General features: G+C 39.5%; 2 protein-coding genes and 1 long non-coding RNA gene across 11 annotated transcripts in view; 2 read left to right on the top strand and 1 right to left on the bottom strand.

Moving 5' to 3' along the window:
* LOC149152113 (uncharacterized) overlaps positions 1 to 4,608 on the top strand; it is a 34,176-nt gene extending 29,568 nt beyond the window's left edge. Inside the window, exon 3 of the mRNA XM_089439241.1 lies at positions 4,205 to 4,608. Coding sequence (XP_089295367.1) covers positions 4,205 to 4,608 — 404 coding nt within the window. The remainder of the gene's footprint in view (positions 1 to 4,204) is intronic.
* LOC149152111 (uncharacterized) overlaps positions 1 to 21,300 on the bottom strand; it is a 133,197-nt gene that overhangs the window by 54,065 nt on the left and 57,832 nt on the right. The window lies entirely within an intron of this gene.
* Positions 1 to 21,300, top strand: part of LOC149152112 (putative ABC1 protein At2g40090) — a 270,264-nt gene that overhangs the window by 208,978 nt on the left and 39,986 nt on the right. The window lies entirely within an intron of this gene.

Below are 21,300 nucleotides of genomic sequence, written 5' to 3'. Positions count from 1 at the left end.
TGAAATGAAAGAACCAAGGACAGAAAAACTCTATCCCCGGCAACGGCGCCAAAAAATGTTGTCGCGCAGATTGACACGACAACGCTCAGACCGGGGGTTGTCACTCTGATCCCCGATCCCTCCGTTTAAGCCTGTCTCCCACGGCTAAGGGGGGTAGACCTTGTGAAATGATGAAGGCCAACTGCCAAACAGTTGGGCTGGGAGACGAGATGCACTAAAATGGGTTTATTGATTTGATAGACCAGTGCCTTATGAGATTGGTGCTTAAATGATTACTTCCTAGACGATATAAGAACATGAACCATAAACAACAATCATTTATCATCAAATAATGAGAACAATAACCAGATACCATGTTAAGATAATCATTCATGTAAAGCATTCATTCCACATCAATAACTTTAAATCTCAGCATAAAAAAAATTCTCAAATAACTGAATTTGGCGAAAGAAATTTCCACAATATTTTCAGGCAAAAAATCTAAAGCTAAAACTTTCGGCTAAATGTAAATCCTGAATTTTTTTTATTTTTTATTTATTTTTAAATAAAGTCCTAAAAACTAGAACTAATTAAAATAAAACTAAAGCTTAAAAATAAAAATAATTAAACTAAGCTAAATTAAAACTCTAAATAAAAACCTTTTTATATACTTTTTCTTTTTTATATTTATGAAAATCTAAAAAAAAAGGAAAACTATGAAAATTAACTATGTAAAAATGAACCTAAATCTAAAATTTAATGGACAAAACTAAAATAAAATAAAATCTATCTAAGCCAAACCCAATTTTCCTTTTTTTTCCTTTTTTATATTATGAAAAATGAGAATTTAAAAAAAAAATCCTAAATTCATAAAACGCTAAGCTTAACTACATAAAAATCCTAAAGAAAGGATATCGATTTAAACCATGGCAATCTACGACTTTAACCGTATGCCTGAAGGAAAAGGCGTGAAACGATATTACCTCAGCCGCCGGACAAGGAAAACGAATCACCTGGAATTTCGATGAAGCTCTTGACTGATACCCTCGTGATTTACTGGCCCGGAACGAAAATGTGAATGAATGCAAACCGTCGGTGAATGGGATCGAATACCACCCAGAAAATCACGCAGAGAATTCCTGGAGGACGCAGCTCGATTCGGAGGTTTTAGGCACGGGATGGGCGAACTGTGCATTTACCGCATTCTCCCTTGGTTTGATGTGGGTACAGACCTGGTCCAATAGAGAGCTTGAAAGCGTTATCAACAGCGCTTGAAAAACCTCCCACAGTGGACGGCGGAAATGAGACTTAACGCAGGCGTGGAGGAATTGGACAATGATACGCAGAGCCGGCAATGAAATTCTGCTACCGTACGTGGATAAATGCTGAAGCCATTGGGTGCAATTTTGTTTGCATAACCAACAGAAAATCGGCAGCGATTGCAGGACGTTGAGATCTCTCACGCAGATCCCCTTTAGGAGCTTATTCCTCAGTGAAAAATACAGGCGTATCCCAAAACTGTGATAACCCTCAAAAATAAAAAATCTTCATTTTGTCGCTGGATTGAGATGTCTGATATCAGATGTCGGAAATTTTTTATGGACAGTTTTCGTGGCTTTAGTTTGCTGGTTAGACGCGTTCTCTTTCATCCAGCTAATGAATTGATGCATGAAATGATGCCCATCACAGTTTCAGCATATTTTTTAAACATCCTCGGATCAGAAGTGCCTGAGCCTGCAAAACCCTAGTCAGTGCAATGATAACCCTGGAGAGCAGAAAACAAGAGCCTGGCAGATATATGCAAAACTTCAAAGTAAAACCCTTCAAACTTAACCTAAAATCACAAAATTTACAGCTCTAGGACAGCCAAATTTAACAATAATTGCAGTAATATTTTCGAAATATCAGAAACTTGAACTTTGCTATGAACCGAAAGAAAATCTCTCAATGTAAAACACGAAATAAACTTTAAATGATTAACCCAGGGCAAAATCAGCTGGGCTCTGCAAAGAAAAGCCTGTGGGAGTCGGCTGGTTCAGCCTAGAACTTCCCCAAACGCCCACCAATATCCTTCACCTAAAGATTTCCTGCACATCTCAAGCAGCCATCAATAAAGAGAGAAAGAATGCTGCTAGATCTCAGGAAATAATGGAGATACCTGCCATTATTTCAGAAACCCTAACAACACTCAAACCCTAGCAAGTGAACAAGATACCTGTGCTCACAATACTCTGAAAACAAGCTACTATTAATGGCTGAAAACTGAAATATGCAGAAAAATAAACATCTCACAGCAATTCCAGAGAGTAACACCAGCAAGATTTGGACCCCAAAATCTTCTTTTATTAACCAGAAATCAAATTACAAGAGAACTTTTTCAGTACAGACTCACAGATTGGATTCCCTTTGAAATGACCCCCTAAGACCCTATATAAAGGAAACGATCCCAACGGCTAGTTTGAGTGATCCATGTTGAAGTGATCTCGACCGTCGATGAGGATCAAGACATCTCTTAATCTCATCCGTCGATTTTATTAAAAAATGATATTTTGCATGCATTCACAAAAAATATTATTATTTTATTATTTAGGGTTTTTGCTTTATTTTATGAACTTTTTATTATTTTTTATTTATTTCATTTTTTAATTTTTATTTATTTTATTATTTTAGTATTTCATTTATTTTCTTAAATGGATCATTCGAACTAAGCCGTTGGAAACATCACCTAGGACCTAGGATTTAGGACTCATGAGGGGACTAAAATATTTTTCAACCCTCAAGACACATTACATCATGACTTTTACAATTTACATCTTAAGGGGACAAACCCACTTTAACATAGACCCTCATAAACCACCCAGTTCTGCGACACAACTATAATCTAGCATATTAACACGCTAGGATTCTCCTAAAGTTCTAATAACAAAATGCATCCCGGCTTTGGGGTTAGGTTTGAAGGAAAACTCTGCCGATCGTAGATCGGTGAGACGAGAAACCTTCCGGGACGTAGATTACCATTAGAAAGTTAGGTCCACCTAGGCAATTTTACATACATGACTCTGATCTGCTTAGATTATTTATAATTCATACATGCAGACTGGGTTTACAAATAAAATGATCAAGCTGTTGATGACTGTAGGCTGGCACGGACACGTCGTTCAAGTGCTACCCCTTTCTGCCAAGAGAAAGGGGGTGTACTGCATGGGTAGTTGACCAGTAGTGGTCAACAGATAGCATCGAGACCTTAACTGTGGTAGCACCGAAAACCTTTGCTGAGATGACACCGAAACTATTATCTTCATGAAGCAGAAATTTTGTTTAGCCTTCAAAGAACCCTTGTTGCTCCTCCATTGGCTGTCCAAATTCCTTCTTGTCATCCGACTTTGTCTCTTCCTCTCTCGCTATGACTGTGATCTGAATCTCTGAAAGGTCCGTGCTTTACTTACTGTGATCATCCTTGCACAAAACATGTTGATCCTTCCTTACCCATTGAACTTGTCCACCTCTTGCTCAACGGAACATATAACTGAACTGTTGATTGTTTCTTGTTACCAAAACTTCAAAGGGATCCAAGTTCTAAACTGAGGAAATGCGAAGTATCTACACACGTTTATATAGTTGTTGGTTCATATAAATAAGGCGACATATAATTTCAATTAGATGTGTCTCCATAGGGTGAGCTGACATGAGTTTCCTTTCTGTTTTGAGGCCGACTACAAGAGTAGAACTAGTGCTTGTCATTGGAGGGCTTTCTAGACATATTATAGACTCAAATACATTGTTATATCCCTAAGAAGGGTTCTTCATACATGACATAGACTCTTTGACTCTTAATCAGTGCTGCAAACATCTCAATAACATCTCGATTTTATCTTGAAATCACGATTTTTTTGCCTAGCCGATGTTTGCCGATTTTTACCAATATTTTGATGGTATCTTGATTTTGCCGATGTTTACCGATATTTTCTCGATTTTTACGATTTTTTGGTTTTTTGGACCATTGCCGATTTGATCCTGATGCTGATGTTCACAACATTGCTTTTAATGACCAATCCTAAGGCTCTCAATGGGAACCATCTAAAATAAAATCACTTTCTCATGAAACCCATGAAGCAAGGCTTCTAAAAATAATTTTATTTTCTTCATTCCATCATTTACAAAAGTCACAATTGCGTGTCATTATGAAGACCGAACCTGGTTACACTTTTCAACACACTTATGGCAGATCGAGTTTCAATAATTGAGACAACCTTTGTCAACATGGCCCTGGCAGTTAAAGGCTCCATGAAGTCAACAAGTCCTCAAGCCAATACTAAACCCTCTAAGACTGCAATCGACGACCTCTATGGTATCATCGGGCCCTTGGATTTGAACCCTCGACGTGACGATCTCTCCCACAAGCTTACCCCCATTGATGCCTCTGTCCCCAGTAGTGATTCCATTGACATGGCCGCCACACAGCAGCCCAGAGGGATGAATGGCATTGCAATAACATCAGGATTAGGAGGGAGAAAGGTTTCCCTTGGTTTAGATAGAGTGGGAAATTCAGGTTCACATAAAATTGTTTTTGGAGACAAATTAAATGAAGCCGATGGCAAAGCTTTGGTGGATACCACAACTCTTAAATAAATGCTCTATCTTGTTCAACTTGTCCAGTCTGTCTATAAAGGACCAATGTGTTGATTTGTGATGGCATCAGATGTGCTCTAGCCATGAAAATTGGTGGAGAGGCTAAAGCACATGAGATCTCCAAGACCCAAAAATGGTTTGGGGAAATTCCACCCTGTTAGAGAGATATTAAAATAATTAATATTTTTAATGGAGTTTGTAAGTCTAAACTTAGGAAAATTAAAATATTAATGGGTATTAATATAAAACTGGGTGAGGATGTTCTAGATGACATGGATCAAGCCAAATCTAATCTTAGCTGTTGATTAGAGACTTAATCTCGGCCGTTGAAGAGTCAACAGGAAAAGTATAAGAGGAGGTTTGAGGGTCAGTTGGAGACACACCAAGATTGATTAGTCAGTTCAATTTTCTGGAGCGGTGTTTGCTGAGAGAAATCAAACAAGTGATCTGAGTTGCAATGAGAGGCAATGAGTACATAACAGAGAGGCAGAGATAGTGCCAGAGGGCCAGCGCAGTGACTGAAGAGGCTACGTAGAGGCAGCAGGAGCCACATAGAGGCAATTAGAGACTACGCAGAGGCTGAAGGGCCTACGTGGGTGATGCAAGAGGCCAGAGAGTTGACGCAGAGAGGCATAGGGTTGACGGAGGTGGTTCCAGAGCTATGCAAAGGCTAGCAGGGCTGACACCGAGCCTTGGAGAAGCGACAGAAGGATTTTCGCGGGGCAGACTAGTGTTGAGAAGATGAATATCTACTTTCGAGAAGAGGTTTTACTGCCATGTAAAAATCTCTATTGGTGAGCTAGTTTGGCACCCTAGTTATACTCAAGAAATCTACATAATAATAAAACCCTCAGAACTGCTGCATCGGTTTTCTGCATTGGGTTTTTCCAAGGACGATTGTCCAAAAATAACGGTGTCTCTTGTGTGTTTGTCTAGTATTTCAGTTGTTGATTTGTATATGAGTTAAGGCCGCATTTGTGTTTATTTTCAGTGTATATATGTATAAATAACTTGTTAAGGAATAAACAAGTAGGTGAAATAAACCGGATAATGCAGTAGAGATTTCTAACGTGTCAAACTTAGAAATTTCAACACACTGTAGCGCCTCTTATTTAATGTATGTACCCACAATGTTACACGAGCTACATTAGTTCAAATTCTGTTGGATATGCTGAGTCCAGATGTGGAAGGATCTACACAAAATGCTTCCTTTTCTACTAACATATCCTCTTATCGTTATGGCTATTTAGGTCATGTGATTTATTCACGGCCACAGTTTTTAGATGGAGTCCCACCTTTGGTATCACGTCATGTGTTGGAAACATTGACTTATTTGGCTCAAAATCATCCACTTGTTGCAAATCTTCTACTATATCTAGAACAACCAAATACTTCTAAACCTCAACCAAATCAATATATGGAAAGAGGTAAAGATTTAATGATTGATGAAGAGAGTCAACCAGAACTTGTACATAGATAGATGATAGGCAATTTTCCTACAGTTTTATTTTTAAAACTTCTTAATCAACCTCTCTATTCAAGAAGCATTCCCCATCTCGAATAGGTGATGAGTCTTCTTAAAGTCATAATGAACAATGTTGAATTCAATGCCCAATCTTAACCTCAACGTACAGATTCAGGCCCAAAACCTTGTTCTCGAGATGTCACAACTAATGGACAACTTGATACTCCGGGCTTGAAGATGACCCCTCAGGGTTCAACTTCTTCTACAGAAAAGAAACTTGATCCTAGAACAATACTACTCACTATTCCTAAAATGGGGGTTAGACTATTATCATCTTTGTTGGCATGTGAAGGTTTGGCAGACCTTGCATATTCTCATGTTGTTGATGTATTGATGAAGTTAGTAAAAGTGGCATCTCCCCATCGACATATTTTCATTACTGAGTTGTCAAATGCTGTAGAAAGATTAAGCAAGGTTGCAGTGGGTGAACTCCATTGTTTTGGTGCGGCTAAGACCATGTTTCTTTCAACTCAATTGTCTGGTGTTGCAGTTCTTAGGGTATTGCAGGCCTTGAGCTTTCTTGCTTTGTCACTTAACAAGGAAAAGGATGATGAGGTACTGCGTGATAGAGATTATGATGAAAGTGTTACCATAATCAGGAGGCTAAATTCAATTATTGAACCTCTATGGATAGCACTAAGTCTTGACATCAATAAGATAGAGAACAGGTTGCCTTCATTGTCTACTGTGTCTAATGCGAGACTTGAGTACTCGAAGGAAGCCTTTACAACATCTCATTGGATGGTGAGAATTTACAAAGATAAGCCGCCAGATCTCTACCAGATAGATCAGCAAAGAGATCTCGAGGTTTGTTACAGGGTATCAATATCCTCGAACCCTCATTCATCATGGCTATGGGTCAACCACACAAAGCCCTTTGCCAACGAAGTCCATTTGCTCGGCCACACACTGTCCACCTCATAGTTGGCCCACCAACATTACAAGGTATCTCTATCCTCGATTCTTTGTTCATCATGGTTATGGGTCAACCACGCAAAACACTTGCCATCGAAATCCATTTGCTTGGCCACACTGTCAATATCACAGTTGGCTCACAAGCATTACAGGGTATCTCTATCCTTGGATTTTTGTGCATCATGGTTACGAGTCATCCATAAACCCTCGGTGATGGGTCAACCACGCAAAACCCTTTTCTTCAATGACACTTGATCATCCAGAATTCATCTTCTACAAAGGCTTCTTCGGAGGGAACTTCACACAATTGAGATCATCGCCTCCTAAGGGGGGAGGAATGATCCGAATGGAAATTCACCCATGGCGTTTTACCATGGTAATGTAACTAAAGGCTATAAATAACTCACCCATGGTATTATCCACCCATGGTATTTTCCCACCCTTGGTATTTACCCATGGTAATGTAACTAGAAAAAGGCTATAAATAACAAGCCTCCTTTGTAAGAGGGTAGATTTTCCAGCACAATGTAGTTGGAATCGTCATTTTTTGATCTAAGAAAAGTTAGTTCTTGATTTATTTTCTACTTTGGTTTACTTTTTTTCTTTTCCTAGTGCGAAAATTCCTCAGATCTTGGGGCTCCACAAGATCCGGATCAACCATTCATTTGTGACTGAGAGATTATAAAAAGAATTGATAGGTAGCATTGGAGATCAGTGGAGTAGGTGATTTCAGAAGGCACACGAGGGTTTCAACAATAGTGATTGAGGAGAGATAGCTCTGGGATAATTCTTCATCAAATAGATTTCCAATTTTTGAGTTCTAGAGGAGTTTGTTAGGGCCGAATTATTTCTGCAAAAGGAGGTTGAGTCTCCCAGTTTACCAGTGCGAGTTGCCAAGGTCTAGATTGAGTTTCCAGTTGCCCGTGCAAATTGCTAGTAGTAGTGCAAGGTGCCTGTGTGGGTTGTTGGAGGCAGTATAACTTGCTAGATCAAATTCCCATAGGCAATCTGAGTGCTAGGAAGGGCAGTGCAAGTTCCTAGTGAGCCAATGCAAGTGCAGGAAGGGAGTGTGAATTGCCAGAAAGGGCCGAGTTGATTTGCAGAGGGAGATAATGATTTCCCAATTCGATTTGGTTAGAAGTGAAGATAAAAATATTGCCGGAGCTTTCCCAGTGTCAGGCAAGCAATTGTATTTCTCAATAACGGTTTTTGTTGAAGATATTAATAAAAAGCACTAAGATTTGAAAATTGGTTTTCCCCACATTGGGGTTTTTCCAGGGACGTTTTTGTGCAAAAGTACTGGTGTAAATTGTGTGATTGGTTTTTCATATATTTCTTGTTATTTTATTTTGTGCTTGGTGTTGTTTATGTTATTATTCATTACTTCCTCCTAGCTAAATACCTTGCCTTGAAGCTTAGACCCCTTGTTGGCCTCACAGAGTCATTCGTCAAAGACTCTTCGTCATTTGTCAATGAGCTTAAAGGCATAAAGTTCGACCCTGGGGACATTCTTGTGAGTTTCGACGTGGTCTCCCTTTACACTTGCATTCCTATAAAGGAGGCCATTGAGGTGATCAACCACCTAATCGATCCTGATACCACTCTTTTAGTTGAAATTTGTCTCATGTCTACTTCTTTCAGCTTTGAAGGTGAATTCTATGATCAGACCTATAGGGTTGCCATGGGCTCCCCCCTGTCCCCGGTTGTTGCTAATCTTTTTATGGAAGACTTTAAATCCAAAGCTTTGGCCTTAGCCCGTCTCTTGCCCAAGCTTTGGAAGAGATTTGTTGACAACATTGGTGTCATCTGGGCTCATTGCCAGGAAAAGTTGGATCTATTTTTGTTAAATTATGGTATGTTCTATGCGTAGAGCAGTTTACTTCAAATCTTTTTACTAGCCATTGTTTAGCAATCACGTAAACATAAAGTAAAGTGCAGATAGAACATTAAACGATCGATAGAAAACAAGCCAAGACAAGAGACACAAGATGTGGCGGCTAGCCAACCCCAATGTGGGGAAACCCTTTGATCATTTCTTCTTTAATCTTCAATAATTTAGCAGAGAGAAATAGTACAATTCATAATTCTGTAATTTTATAATAGCAGTGGCAAACCCTAAATCAGCAAAGTCAAACTTGGTCAAAACAACCCCAGATTGACTTCTAGTCAACTTGAAGAACTTTGTCTTCAATAGCTCTCTTCAACAACCCAAAACAATTCACAATAATCAGTCGAAACAACAGTGAAAAGTTCAACAATCTGCGGTTAACCCTAACCAGTCAACGTTGGTCAACTTAGAGGTCAATGCTGGTCAACACAACCCCTAAAAAGTCAGCGCAGGTCTTCCCTTGGTCAACACTCCATAAAACATCCCAGCATTTGGTCAACGTAGCCCTAGAAATGTCAAAGCTGCCCAGAAAGTCAACGTTGCCCTAATTCAGTCAACGTACCCTAATTCGTCCTTCTTCTTGCACGTGTAAGAGAAGCTGCCCTAATTCGTCCTTCTTGCTTGCCCAATAAGATGATGAGAGAGAAGAAGAGTTGAGATGAGATGATTTGATAATGAATCAACCTCACTTGTACTTATATGATTTGCTAGGCATGTGTGCCACACATTTCTCTGCTGGCCGACCTTGACAATTTGTCAAGTAAATACAAATAAATTCATATCTCCATAAATACTTGTTGGAATCGGATGATCTTTAGATCAATCCTACACCTCTCGACAAGAGGAATCTAGGAAAAATATCAGCTGCCATAAATAAGGTGACCCACATGGAGTTTGGCCCTAGTTGCCAATTTTAACACTCCCTCTCAACTAGGGAGAACTCCATCTGCTAATCCATCTGACCGTCGGTCCTATCCCTGCCATCAAATGCACTGCTTGGCTCTGCTCTGCTCTACTCTACTGAACTATGAAGAAGAAGAAATGATCGAGGATGTATCATACCATACTCCACTGACCCGAAGTCAGTCTCAGAGTGTGTCATACCACTCTCACTGATCCTTGATCAGTATCATTGATCCCAAATCAATGGAGGTCATCCTAGCTTAGGGAGTATGGTAGATACAATGATGCGTCCATCGATAGTACTACTAATGGTCCCTAACCCCATTTCCTTACTCATTGATTGGATGATAGGTACTTCCCATGAGTCCCAGACTGCATGGGTAGGATGCCTCGACAGGAGAACTAATCATCTTGTCCACAATAGAACGAATCATCTTGTCCAACAATCGCCACGGGAGAACTAATCATCCTGGCCCACAGGAGAACTAATCATCTTGTCCCACAGTCGCCACGGGAGAACTAATCATCCTGGCCCACAGGAGAACTAATCATCTTGTCCCACAGTCGCCATGGGGTGTCACAAGGGAAGGTTGAACCTTTCATCCTGTACTTAGCGCACCACCAGGGGAGGGTGAGCCGCCTTGTGGTCGCATGTCGCTCCAAGAAGTACCCCGTGCCCCCTTGGAGCTCCCAGAGCTCAATGTATGCATCATACACGGTCCTCATAAGAGGGCCTCTCAACGATGCCAAGTCGTTCTCGGAAAGTCAAGAATTTGACCTTTCCCAGGGGCTTCGTTAAAATTTCGGCGACTTGTTCATCTGTACCGATATGTTGGAGCCTTATTGCTCCCCGCTGCACCATATCCCGGATATAGTGGTACCTTATACTGATATGCTTGGAGCGATCATGAAATACGGGGTTCTCTGATAAATGAATCCCGCTCTGGTTGTCACACAGGACCACGTTAGTATCCAATGTAAATCCAAATAGCTCAATGAAGAGCTTCCGCAACCAGACCGCCTCACAAGAGGCCATACTAGCAGCAATGTACTCTACCTTGGCGGTGCTCAAAGCCACCAACTTTTGCTTCCTTCTCATCCAGGATAACGTGGCAGATCCCAAAGAGAAACAGCACTTGGAAGTGCTCTTTCGGTCCACCACACTACTTGCCCAATCAACATCGGTATATCCATGTAGTCTCACATTTCCGGCAATGTATCTCAACCCATGAGTGATTGTGCCACGAAGATATCTCAACATATTCTTGGCACCAATCCAATGTGTGTGGTGAGGCTCAACCACATGTTGACTCAATGTGTTGACAGCAAAACATATATCCGGACGGGAGTTCACTAAAAACATCAATGCTCCGATGAGTTGACGATACTCAGTAGCATTTTGTAAATCAGGTCTGGCAGCACTATCGCTTAACTTCTTGAAGTCAAGTTCCATCGGGGTAGTCATGGGCTTGCAGTCCACCATACTGAATCTCTCCAATATCTTCACCACATATTTTCCTTGTGATAGGAAAATCTCCCCTGGTTTCTGCCAGACTTCTAGTCCTAAGAAATAGTGCATCAGACCTAGGTCCTTCATCTCAAACTCGGAAGCCAACTCCCTCTTACATTTGGGAATGAGAGGGTCTGCACCTGTCAGAAAGAGGTCATCAACGTAGAACACTAGTATGAGAGGTTTGTCATCCTTCAACCTTAAAGTAAAGTTTAGGGTCGGCTTCACTCCTAGTGAATCCCAACTTCATCAAGTAGCTATCGATCCTCTCATACCACCCTCGGGGTGCTTGCTTCAGCCTATAGAGGGCTTTCTTCAACCTGCACACGTGAGATTCCCGGTCATGAATCTCAAATCCTTCTGGTTGCTCTAGATAGACTTCTTCTTTGATCGAACCATGCAAGAATGCAGTCTTGACATCCATTTGATGTAAGTTCCATCCTTGCAAAGTAGCAAGGGCTATGATTGAGTGGATGGTGGTATATCGAGCAACAGGTGCAAATATCTCATCATAGTCTATACCTTCATTCTGAGAGAAGCCACGAGCGACAAAACGAGCCTTATACTTTTCAACGCTTCCATCAACTCCATGCTTTATCTTGTAAAGCCATTTCAAAGTGACAACGACTTTGTCCTGGGGTCTGGGGACCACATCCCAGACATCATTTTTCATGATGGACTCACATTCCTCAGTCATAGCATCCTTCCAGACTTGATGCTTGACAGCTTCTGCAGATGATGAAGGCTCATTTTGGATGATCGTGCTCATGATGGTCAAGTATCCCTGATACCTGACCGGCTTCTTACTTTCCCGAAAAGTCCCTCTGGGTGCGATGTGTCCTTCAGCATCATCAAGTGTCCCCCTAAGCCATGAAGGCCTCTTCCTAGAATAGGAAGGCTCTTGCGAAGGGGGATCAATAGGATCCATAAGTTCTTCCACACCAGGCATCGTATCATCTTCCTTTTCCTCTGGTTTCCTAGTGTCGGCTTCTTTAGATTCCCTTAGAGTAGGAAGATTGTCAACTTTTCTTAGAGCCATATCTTCGTCAAAGGTGACATCATGGCTAATCTCAACTTCCCTTTGACCAGCCACATAGATTCTATTGCCTTTAGTATTTTCACTATAGCCCACAAAGATTCCTTTCTTTCTAGATGCACCCAATTTATTCCTTTTCTCTTTTGGCACATGAAAATATAGAGGACTTCCAAATATTCTAAAATGAGATATGTCAGGTTTCTTACCAGTGAACATTTCTTCGAGAGCTTGGAACCCAATGCTTGATGAGGGCATCGGTTTTGCACATATACGATGGCATTCGCAGCTTCAGCCCATAGGAACTTCGAAAGTTTTTTATCATGGAGCATAGCACAGACAACTTCCACAATCGTACGATTCTTACTTTCCGTCACACATTTTGCTCAGGAGTATATGGTGTTGTAGTCTCCCTCTTAATGCCAGCCTCTTTGCAAAAGTCATGGAACTCATTGGATTGATACTCAGTCCCATTATCAGTCCTTAAGATCTTGATCTTCTTTTCGGTTTGATTCTCGATCAAGGCTTTGAAGTGATGAAACCAAGAGAACACTTCATCCTTCTTTTTCAAGAAGTATATCCAAGTCTTGCGAGAAATATCATCTGTAAAAGTGAGATAATCTAAATATCCTCCCAAGGAGTTCATGCACATCATACCAGATATGTCTAAGTGAGCCAATTGCAATATATCAGAAGTCTTGCGTTGGCTTGAGTGGAATGGTCCCCAAGAGTGAAAGCATCTTTAAAGTTCTTTTTCCATACACGTACCTTGCCATCGATGAAGGCCACCTTGTAGCCTTTGTCTTCCATTGCCGAAATGGACACCAGGTTCTTTTTGAGATCAGGTACATATAGGACTTCTTGTAAATGAATTGTATTTCCCTAATTCAATTGAAGAGTCACATTCCCTACGCCTTTCACGGGATATTTTGAGTTGTCCCCAAGAACAATTTCCAGGTTGGTCTCCTTCTCTATTAGATTAGAGAGAGCTTCTTTGTAACCAGTGAAGTGCCTTGAGGCACCACTATCAATAAGTCAATTTCCCAGTGAGTCCGAGGGAGCAGTAGTAGAGAGGGCCGTTGGTAGATAATATTCATCTTGCTTATTGTTAACAACGTTAGATTCATACTTGGAGTTTCTTGCCTTCTTGAAGGGTTGACCTCTTCCTTGATTTCCAACATTCCTTTTACCTCTACCATTGGACCTGCAATTCCTTTGATTGCCATGAGAATGATTTTGGTCATCGTTATGGTGTGAGTCCTTTTTATCAGGGCACTCTCTCGCATAGTGGCCCATTTTGTTGCAATTGTAACATCGTCCTTTTCTTCCACCTTTCGGTCCGGCCTTTCCTTTGGATTTAGCCCTGGAATGGTTTCTTCTTTTAGCATGAGAAGAAAAGGCAGAGGGATTGCCTTTAAGTGTGAGCATTTCTTGTTGTTCCATCCTTGTTTCTTCTTGAATGCATCTTGCCATCAATTCCTCAAATCCAAGAATTACATTATTGTTCAGATGAGTAGTCCTGAATATATAACATTCAGGTGGCAACCCTCCGAGAGTTGTGATAGTCATTTCCCTGTTAGCAACTACTTCCCCAATAGATAGGAGATCATTCTTGATCTCGGTGATCCTTAAGGAATATGCTTGCATACTCTCATCTTTGCCTTTCTTAATTTCCTTCAGCTTATTTCTAAGCTAAGTTGCACAAAATGGGGAAATGGGTACGAGTTTCAGAAACAGACACGGGTACGAAACGTGACTCCCCCAAATTTTGGAAACGGGGAAACATGAATATATATATATATATATATAGAGAGAGAGAGAGAGAGAGAGAGAGAGAGATTAGGACATCTAAGAAATATGTGCAATCATAAAGCATATATGATACATTCTAATTTATTACATGATGATAAAATTGTCAATTGACAATGCATAAACTAGAAGTCTCTAAATTTACATCACATTTACCATGAATGATCACATAATGAAAATAGAAATATCCAAAATCAGCCACGAGAAATTTCTAATTTCTTGTCTCGTGCTTGATTGGGAGTCTCCTCCTACATAGTCAAACAACTTTAGTGCTCTTGATTAAATACAAGTTTCATACCCTAGTACCCTACATGCCCTTGATTATTGGGAGTCTCCCCTGCATAGAGGGCTTGGTTCTCTTGATTAAATACAAGTTCCATACCCTAGTACATGATAAAATCCAATGGAAACATTGCAATCCCCCCAATCTTGAAATCCTGAAAAATAGATAAGTTTGCTGGATTTTTCGTGAGATCTAAAATTCTACTTTCTCCATATGAAATCCAATGAGGGTGAAACCACTCTCAAACATCCTAAGTCATTTCATGGTAATGTTAAAATTTAAGGAGAATATCACTTTTACTTTAAGAATTTAACATTACCATGAACTGCATATCAACACTAGGGCCATAGGCTTGAACATTCAGCGGCCCCACTCAAAAAACTCCTTTTTTATAGCTTGAGAGACATCTAGAAGCATCTAGAGCATATTTGAGTCGCCCAATAAAAAATTAGAAACAAAAAATAAAAATAAAAAAATACAAGAAAAAGTCAAGTTACAAGAGGAAACTCCGATGTACGGCCCGGAAACGTGTTTCCGGGCGTACTGGTCACGTTTCCTCCTCAAGGAACGGGCCAGTACGGCTGGAAACGCGTTTCTGGGCTGCACCGCACATGTTTCTGTTTCGTTTCCGTACAGAAACGGACCCTCTGCCCACGTTTCCTGCAACTTAGTTTCTAAGGAACAAAACTTGATTTGCATCATTAACTTTGATAAACTCACCAGTTTATCATAGATTTCCTTGGAGGTGGTCAACTCGGAAACATAGGCCACGCGGCACTTGTCGATAGAGTCCCGGATGATCTTCTTTGCTTTGACTTCTCCCCTGGTCCACTTGTTCTTTGCAACAGTGGATGTGTTTGATGGAGGCTCAACAATTCTGCCTCTCACATGGTCCAACACTTCTTGCTCTTCTAATGTCAGATCAAAAGACATCTTCCATCTGTGATAGTCAAACTTCTCACGGAGTTTGTCTTCAGCGGGGAAGTGTGTTGAGGACCCCATGACTTCTTTAAGATTGCTTCAACAGCCCAGTGATTGCTCTAGCTCTTGCTCTTGCTTGGGCTTTGTCTTCACCTCACCTCTGATACCATGTTAAATTATGGTATGTTCTATGCTTAGAGCAATTTACTACAAATCTTTTTATTAGCCACTGTTTAGCATTCACACAAACATAAAGTAAAGTGCAGATAGAACATTAAACGATCGATAGAAAACAAGCCAAGGTGAGACACAAGATGTGGCAGCTAGCCAAGGGCAAACCCCAATGTGGGGAAACCCTTTGATCAATTCTTCTTTAATCTTCAATAGTTTAGCAGAGAGAAATAGCACAATTCAGAATTCTGTAATTTTATAACAGCAACAACAAACCCTAAATCAACAGAGTCAAACTTGGTCAAAACAGCCCCGGATTGACTTCTAGTCAACTTGAAGAACTGGGTCTTCAATAGCTATCTTCAGCAGCCCAAAACAGTCCACAATAATCAGTCAAAACAACAGTCAAAAGTTCAGCAAGTTGCGGTCAGCCCTAACTAGTCAATGTTGGTCAACTTTCAGGTCTGGTAGTTTTAACTAGGAGAAATTGCTATATACGCAATACTGTTAGATTCCTTAACTTTAGTATTAGGTCGATTATTTAACTAACTAAATAGGTTATCCATTTAATAAACTTTTAATAAATTTTCGTATTAGTTCATATAATATTAATAATATAAGTTTTTATTTATTTATATGTTTTAATAATAAAAAAAGGTCTATTAATAGGTTATTGATTTATACTCTTGGTAGTTAAATACAAACAATTACTTTTAATCAAATATGGTAATAAATATAACAAAACTAACTTATAAATTAATTAACTAATTATTTTTTCCCTTTCCCTGTCCCTATCCCTTGGTCCAGTCTAGTTACCCAATCAAATATAGCCATTTCCTAGTCAAATATAGTTGTTGGATGATTTTCTCTCTCTATTTAACGTGCAACCATGTTCTGGTTCTTCAACTTGTCTTGATGATGAACCACACTTGTTGGTTCGAAACGCGTCGACAAATAAATTATGATGTGATTTTCGCCGAAAACTCTTCTCAATAAAAAAGAATTAATTTGTCGTGATTAAGTAATAGGAAATAATTAATTGGGTTAATAACACCTTCTAGGTAGCCAAAAATTTCACAACCTCTAGATGTTAAAATGTTATACCAGGAAGCCAAGGTGTTGGCTTGTTTGATGATATATCTAAATGGACCCAGGGCAACGCTAGGCTAGTTTGATGGACATTGCCTTGTTCTAGAGCCCAGATGAGGATGGTTACCTCAGAGCATGCCATGTCACCCCATGTGCCCTAGAAGGGTAATGCGGGCCTTCTTGGAGATGACATCATGATGGAGGAGTTATTTGGAGATATACTCATGCACTTTGATAATTTCTGAGTGAGGAGCACTCATGAGCTCCTTTATCACTTTCTTTATGAACATTGACCATTTTGAGAGGATGATGTCATCTTGGAGAGATTCTATTCTCACACATACGAGCTATTTTGATGTATTTATTATGTTTTGAAGCTATCCTAAGGTTGTCTTTTGACCTTTAGGCTCAAGTAGTACTCAAGTAAACTTTTTAGGGCTTTTACTTGTAATTTAATGAAAAATGACTTTGGTTAGCCTCATGTAAATTGAGGGGAGTCAGTTTCATTTTGAATCATCACACAACACAACACTTCTCTCTCTTAGGAAGTGTGCATTAGTTCTATTGTTCCTCTCCCTTGGATGCAATGTGATCTTGGTGGAGCAAATTATCTTGGGCGGGGTATTTTTGCATGAGGAGACTTGTCTTCTATTGATGAGATTCTTGATTGAATGGTGTAAGTTTATTGTTATTTTTTTTTCCATTTTGCATGCAAATTTATGAAATTATGGGGTCTTTGTACCATATTAAAAAGTGCAATATTTTTCTTGAAATCTTGTTTCTTTATGTTTTTCAAAATTATTCTTTCAAGAATCCATTGAGGGAACTTGGTTCATGCATCCATTGACCTTAAATCTCCACTTAGAGAAAGTTGCTAGGGTTTCTAAGAGAGGAAATTTGTCCTCCACCCACCTCATCAAGGTTCCCCTATCATTGACCTTGCCATCATTGATTCCATTGCCCAATTGAGAGAAGACACTAGACTAACTTGTGGTGGTCATTTAATTTTCTTTTTCTCTTAAATTTATGGTAACTAGGGTTAGAATTAGCTTAAATCGGCATTTAATAGAAATTTATTGGCTTTTTTTATTGCCTTATTGAAAGAGATTGCATTTAATAAATATAAAAAGGCATAATATAGCATTCATTGCATACTTTCACCCCAACATTAGGGCCAACGTCTTGATTTTTGTTGCCATCATATGCATTTTCAGCCATTTAAGACCCCTGTTTACTTAACCCTAGTTGGCCTTTGGTCCTTTGTTGATTCTATCACTTATAGGCTATTTTCTAGAGCTTCTATATGCCATTGTGTGCCCTAAATCTGCATATCATACAAACCTTGATTTATAGCAGCCTTTCTCTTAATTATAAAGGTCTTAGGAAAGTGTACTTGAACTTTAGGTAACTCTTATTTCAGCCTTTCAAGGCTTTGCCAACACCTCTCCCATTAGTTATTAGACCTTGCATCACCATTGAGCCCTCTTTAGTTGAATATCTCGCTGGTGATCTTTGTAAGGAAGCCTCTCTTTTGGGGATAACATCATCGCCAAATAGCTGGAGAGAAGTGACTTAGGTGACAGTGGTGGCTGATCTCTTGTTGCCATAAGACCTAGGTTGCTTAGTGAGCCTTTGCATTAGGCCTGCTAGATTTTGTGGCAACAGTATCTACCCCTAACAAACACTTGTTCTAGAACATTAGAATCATATGTTGCTTCCATGTATTAAAATTTAAATTATGGCCATTAAAGTTTTTAGTGGGGTCTAAGTTCTACTGAGAGACTTTCCATTTTCTTCTAGTTGAAAATTTGCCAAGCTCAATCACAGTACTCTGAAAAATACCAATCAACCTCAGAAAATGTCAGTTATCGACACATGGATATGTTGCCTCCTAAATTCTGTCCGCAGTACAAGCCTTTGGATGAGCCCAACTCAGCACCAACCTGGCATGACTGCTGTTCTGCCAACCTTCTAGCTTATTGCAGAATCTACTTCCTCCATCCAAGCACTCATACAACAAAAATGTTCTGTGCGAAATTTCTGGAAAATACTGGAGAAATTATGCAGTATGTACAGCCTGCCTTGGCACAGGTGCTTGTTGCTATACCTGTGAGCCTGCTGCTGCTTTACAGTTCAGCCTGCTGTCTGCTATTTTACGGAAATTTGTGCCTTCTTCTGCAAACCTCTATCAGTCAAAAATGCCTTGTAATCCATTCGAGGCTGCTGTGAAAATGCACGTCTCTGCCTAGGAAACTGTGCTGCCAGAGTCTGGAAAGTTCACAACTTCCTGGGAAGTTGCACTGTTACCGTATTCATTGAAATATGTGCTCAGATTTGTTTTAAAAACATGCCCTACATCTGGAAATCTGTGCACTCAAAATTTGTGCTGATTTTTCTCAATTCTGTGCCTCATCTTGAAATTTGTGCTGTTCTCCTGTCCCGTGCCTCTAAAACCATGCCTGCAGTTCTCTGTGGTTTTTTCTGTCTGTGTACCTCGATTTGCATGCCTGGTAGTCACATGTGTGGTTTGTGTGGTTTGGGCTGACTGTTGTCTTGAAATTTGTGCCTGACATTCTCTCCTTGATTTAATTTTTCTGTTTCCTAAGTTTCTGACCTAAGTTGCACTGAAATGGATATGGGAACGGATACAGATATGGGGTTTGAAACGGATAGGGCAATTTTTCAAAAATTCCAGAGACAAAACAAATTTTTTGTATCATCATTCGTCTTTTAGTCTTTAGAATCTAGATGCTATATTTAAAAATACATAATTATCATCATGAATTCAACATAAACAAATCATAATCATCAATTCAACATAAACATTGTCATCATAATTCAGCATTGGCATTTAAAAAAACATAAAAAAATAAAATATCACAATATCACCAAAAACTTGAAAGCAAAATCATGTTACCAAATATTACATGTTAGAACACCTAAGCAATATTTATCATTTACTAGTTACATTTACAAATAACCTAACATGCATTGATTCCATAATGGTGGGACAAGCCTTTTAATAAAGAAACAGGATGAAAATGTCGCAAGTTAAAAGTTCAGGTGTCAAATCCATGTACTTGAAAGGTTTGAAACAAAAGCGAGTGGCATGAGAGCATGGACTGTAGGTCTATAAAATATATTTTAACTTACCTAAAGAATTTCAAAAATATTTGCAGATCAATGAAGGATATTTGCGATGTGTTCAAAATAATGTGTTCCACAACCCTATTCTGGTTCCACACAAAGGAAGCTTGCCACCAACTCTACCAGTGAATATGACAAGTTGTTGTATAATTTAATGAAACCCTAAAAAATATTTCAAGACGTCAAACTTGCACTTGTCTCATTTTTAAAAAGTAGACATTACCGATTATGAGGTTATGAGGACCACGAGCATTTCTGTCACTTTGCTTTTCAGTGTCTCATCTCCCAAGTCCTTTCAAAATTGATTTTAGAAATCGAGTGGTAGGCGATGACTTATATTAAGCCTTGATCAGGCGATGAAATAATAGATGATCTATCTATTTTTTATGTTAGTTGGTTTCCTATGCTTGGGGGATGAATGATATGAACCTTTTGTGATGCAATAAACTAATGGTTGTTACCCAACACGACTCTGATATTAGATTTGGTACGTCTAGGTTGTTGAGTTGATAGTTCCATTTGGCGTTGTTGCCTATGATGACATAGATTTTGTGATTTTTATCTTATAGTAATTCTTTAAAATACTTCCACACCTATGGCATACCCTCTCCAACAATCTCTCTTCCATAGCATTTACATTTACCTCCGGAAACAAATCACATATGCATCCAAAAAAAAATTAAAACCTCCAAAACATTTCTAAAACCCAATATAGAGTTTATGAAATTCTGATATGGTTCAAATACGTTTTGACGACGTTTCATGGCGGATCGTGTTAGAAAATCAGAAACGCAGAAAGATTTTCTTTATGTTGATAATTACTTGTGAGATTCTTATGTTCTTCTTATTAACTTTCTTGTGTTCTTCTTTTATCTTAGTTCATCAAGCAATTACCAAAACAATAGCGTGAAGATCAAAGACACCAGATGTAGATAGACAGTTAGGGAAAAACCCCAATCTAGGGGAAAACCCAGTCAACAACTCTTCCTTCAATAGTTTCACGAGATAATCCAAGGCTCTTGACCTAGACACAAACTTCCTCCACACCAAGTCAACCCTTTCAGCAGCAACTTCGACCTTGCAGCAACAACAACTTCGACCTAGCAGCGACAATTTCGATGCAACAGTAGAGACTTCGACCTGGCAGCGACAACTTCGATGCAACAATAGAGACTTCGATCTTCCTAGAAAGTTCACATGTGTGAGAGATAGATGGCCCAAAATGTCAATCTTGACCTTCCCCACAATTCTCCTCCTTTTCCAAATTCGCACTTTTTAGATGCCTCTTCTTGAAAACCGAACTTGTGTGAGAGTGTCCTCCAAATGAATCAAACTGCGCCAATATATAGGCTTCTGGTGAGGTCGAATTGTCGTGTTTGAGGTTGACTTGATCTCTTGAGGCCGACTTGGTGTGGAGGTGACAAATAACTTATTTGACTCAATAATAAATCTTTTTACATGATTCAAAAGCCCAAGAAGGGTCTCTTTAAATGGACAA

The sequence above is a fragment of the Pinus tabuliformis genome, chromosome 9, assembly GCF_031772625.1.
Source record: "Pinus tabuliformis cultivar Carrire ecotype Pingquan chromosome 9, CPIR1, whole genome shotgun sequence".
Lineage (NCBI taxonomy): Eukaryota > Viridiplantae > Streptophyta > Pinopsida > Pinales > Pinaceae > Pinus > Pinus tabuliformis.
The sequence above is the reverse complement of the archived record's forward strand: the minus strand, read 5'-3'. Positions and strand labels throughout refer to the sequence as shown.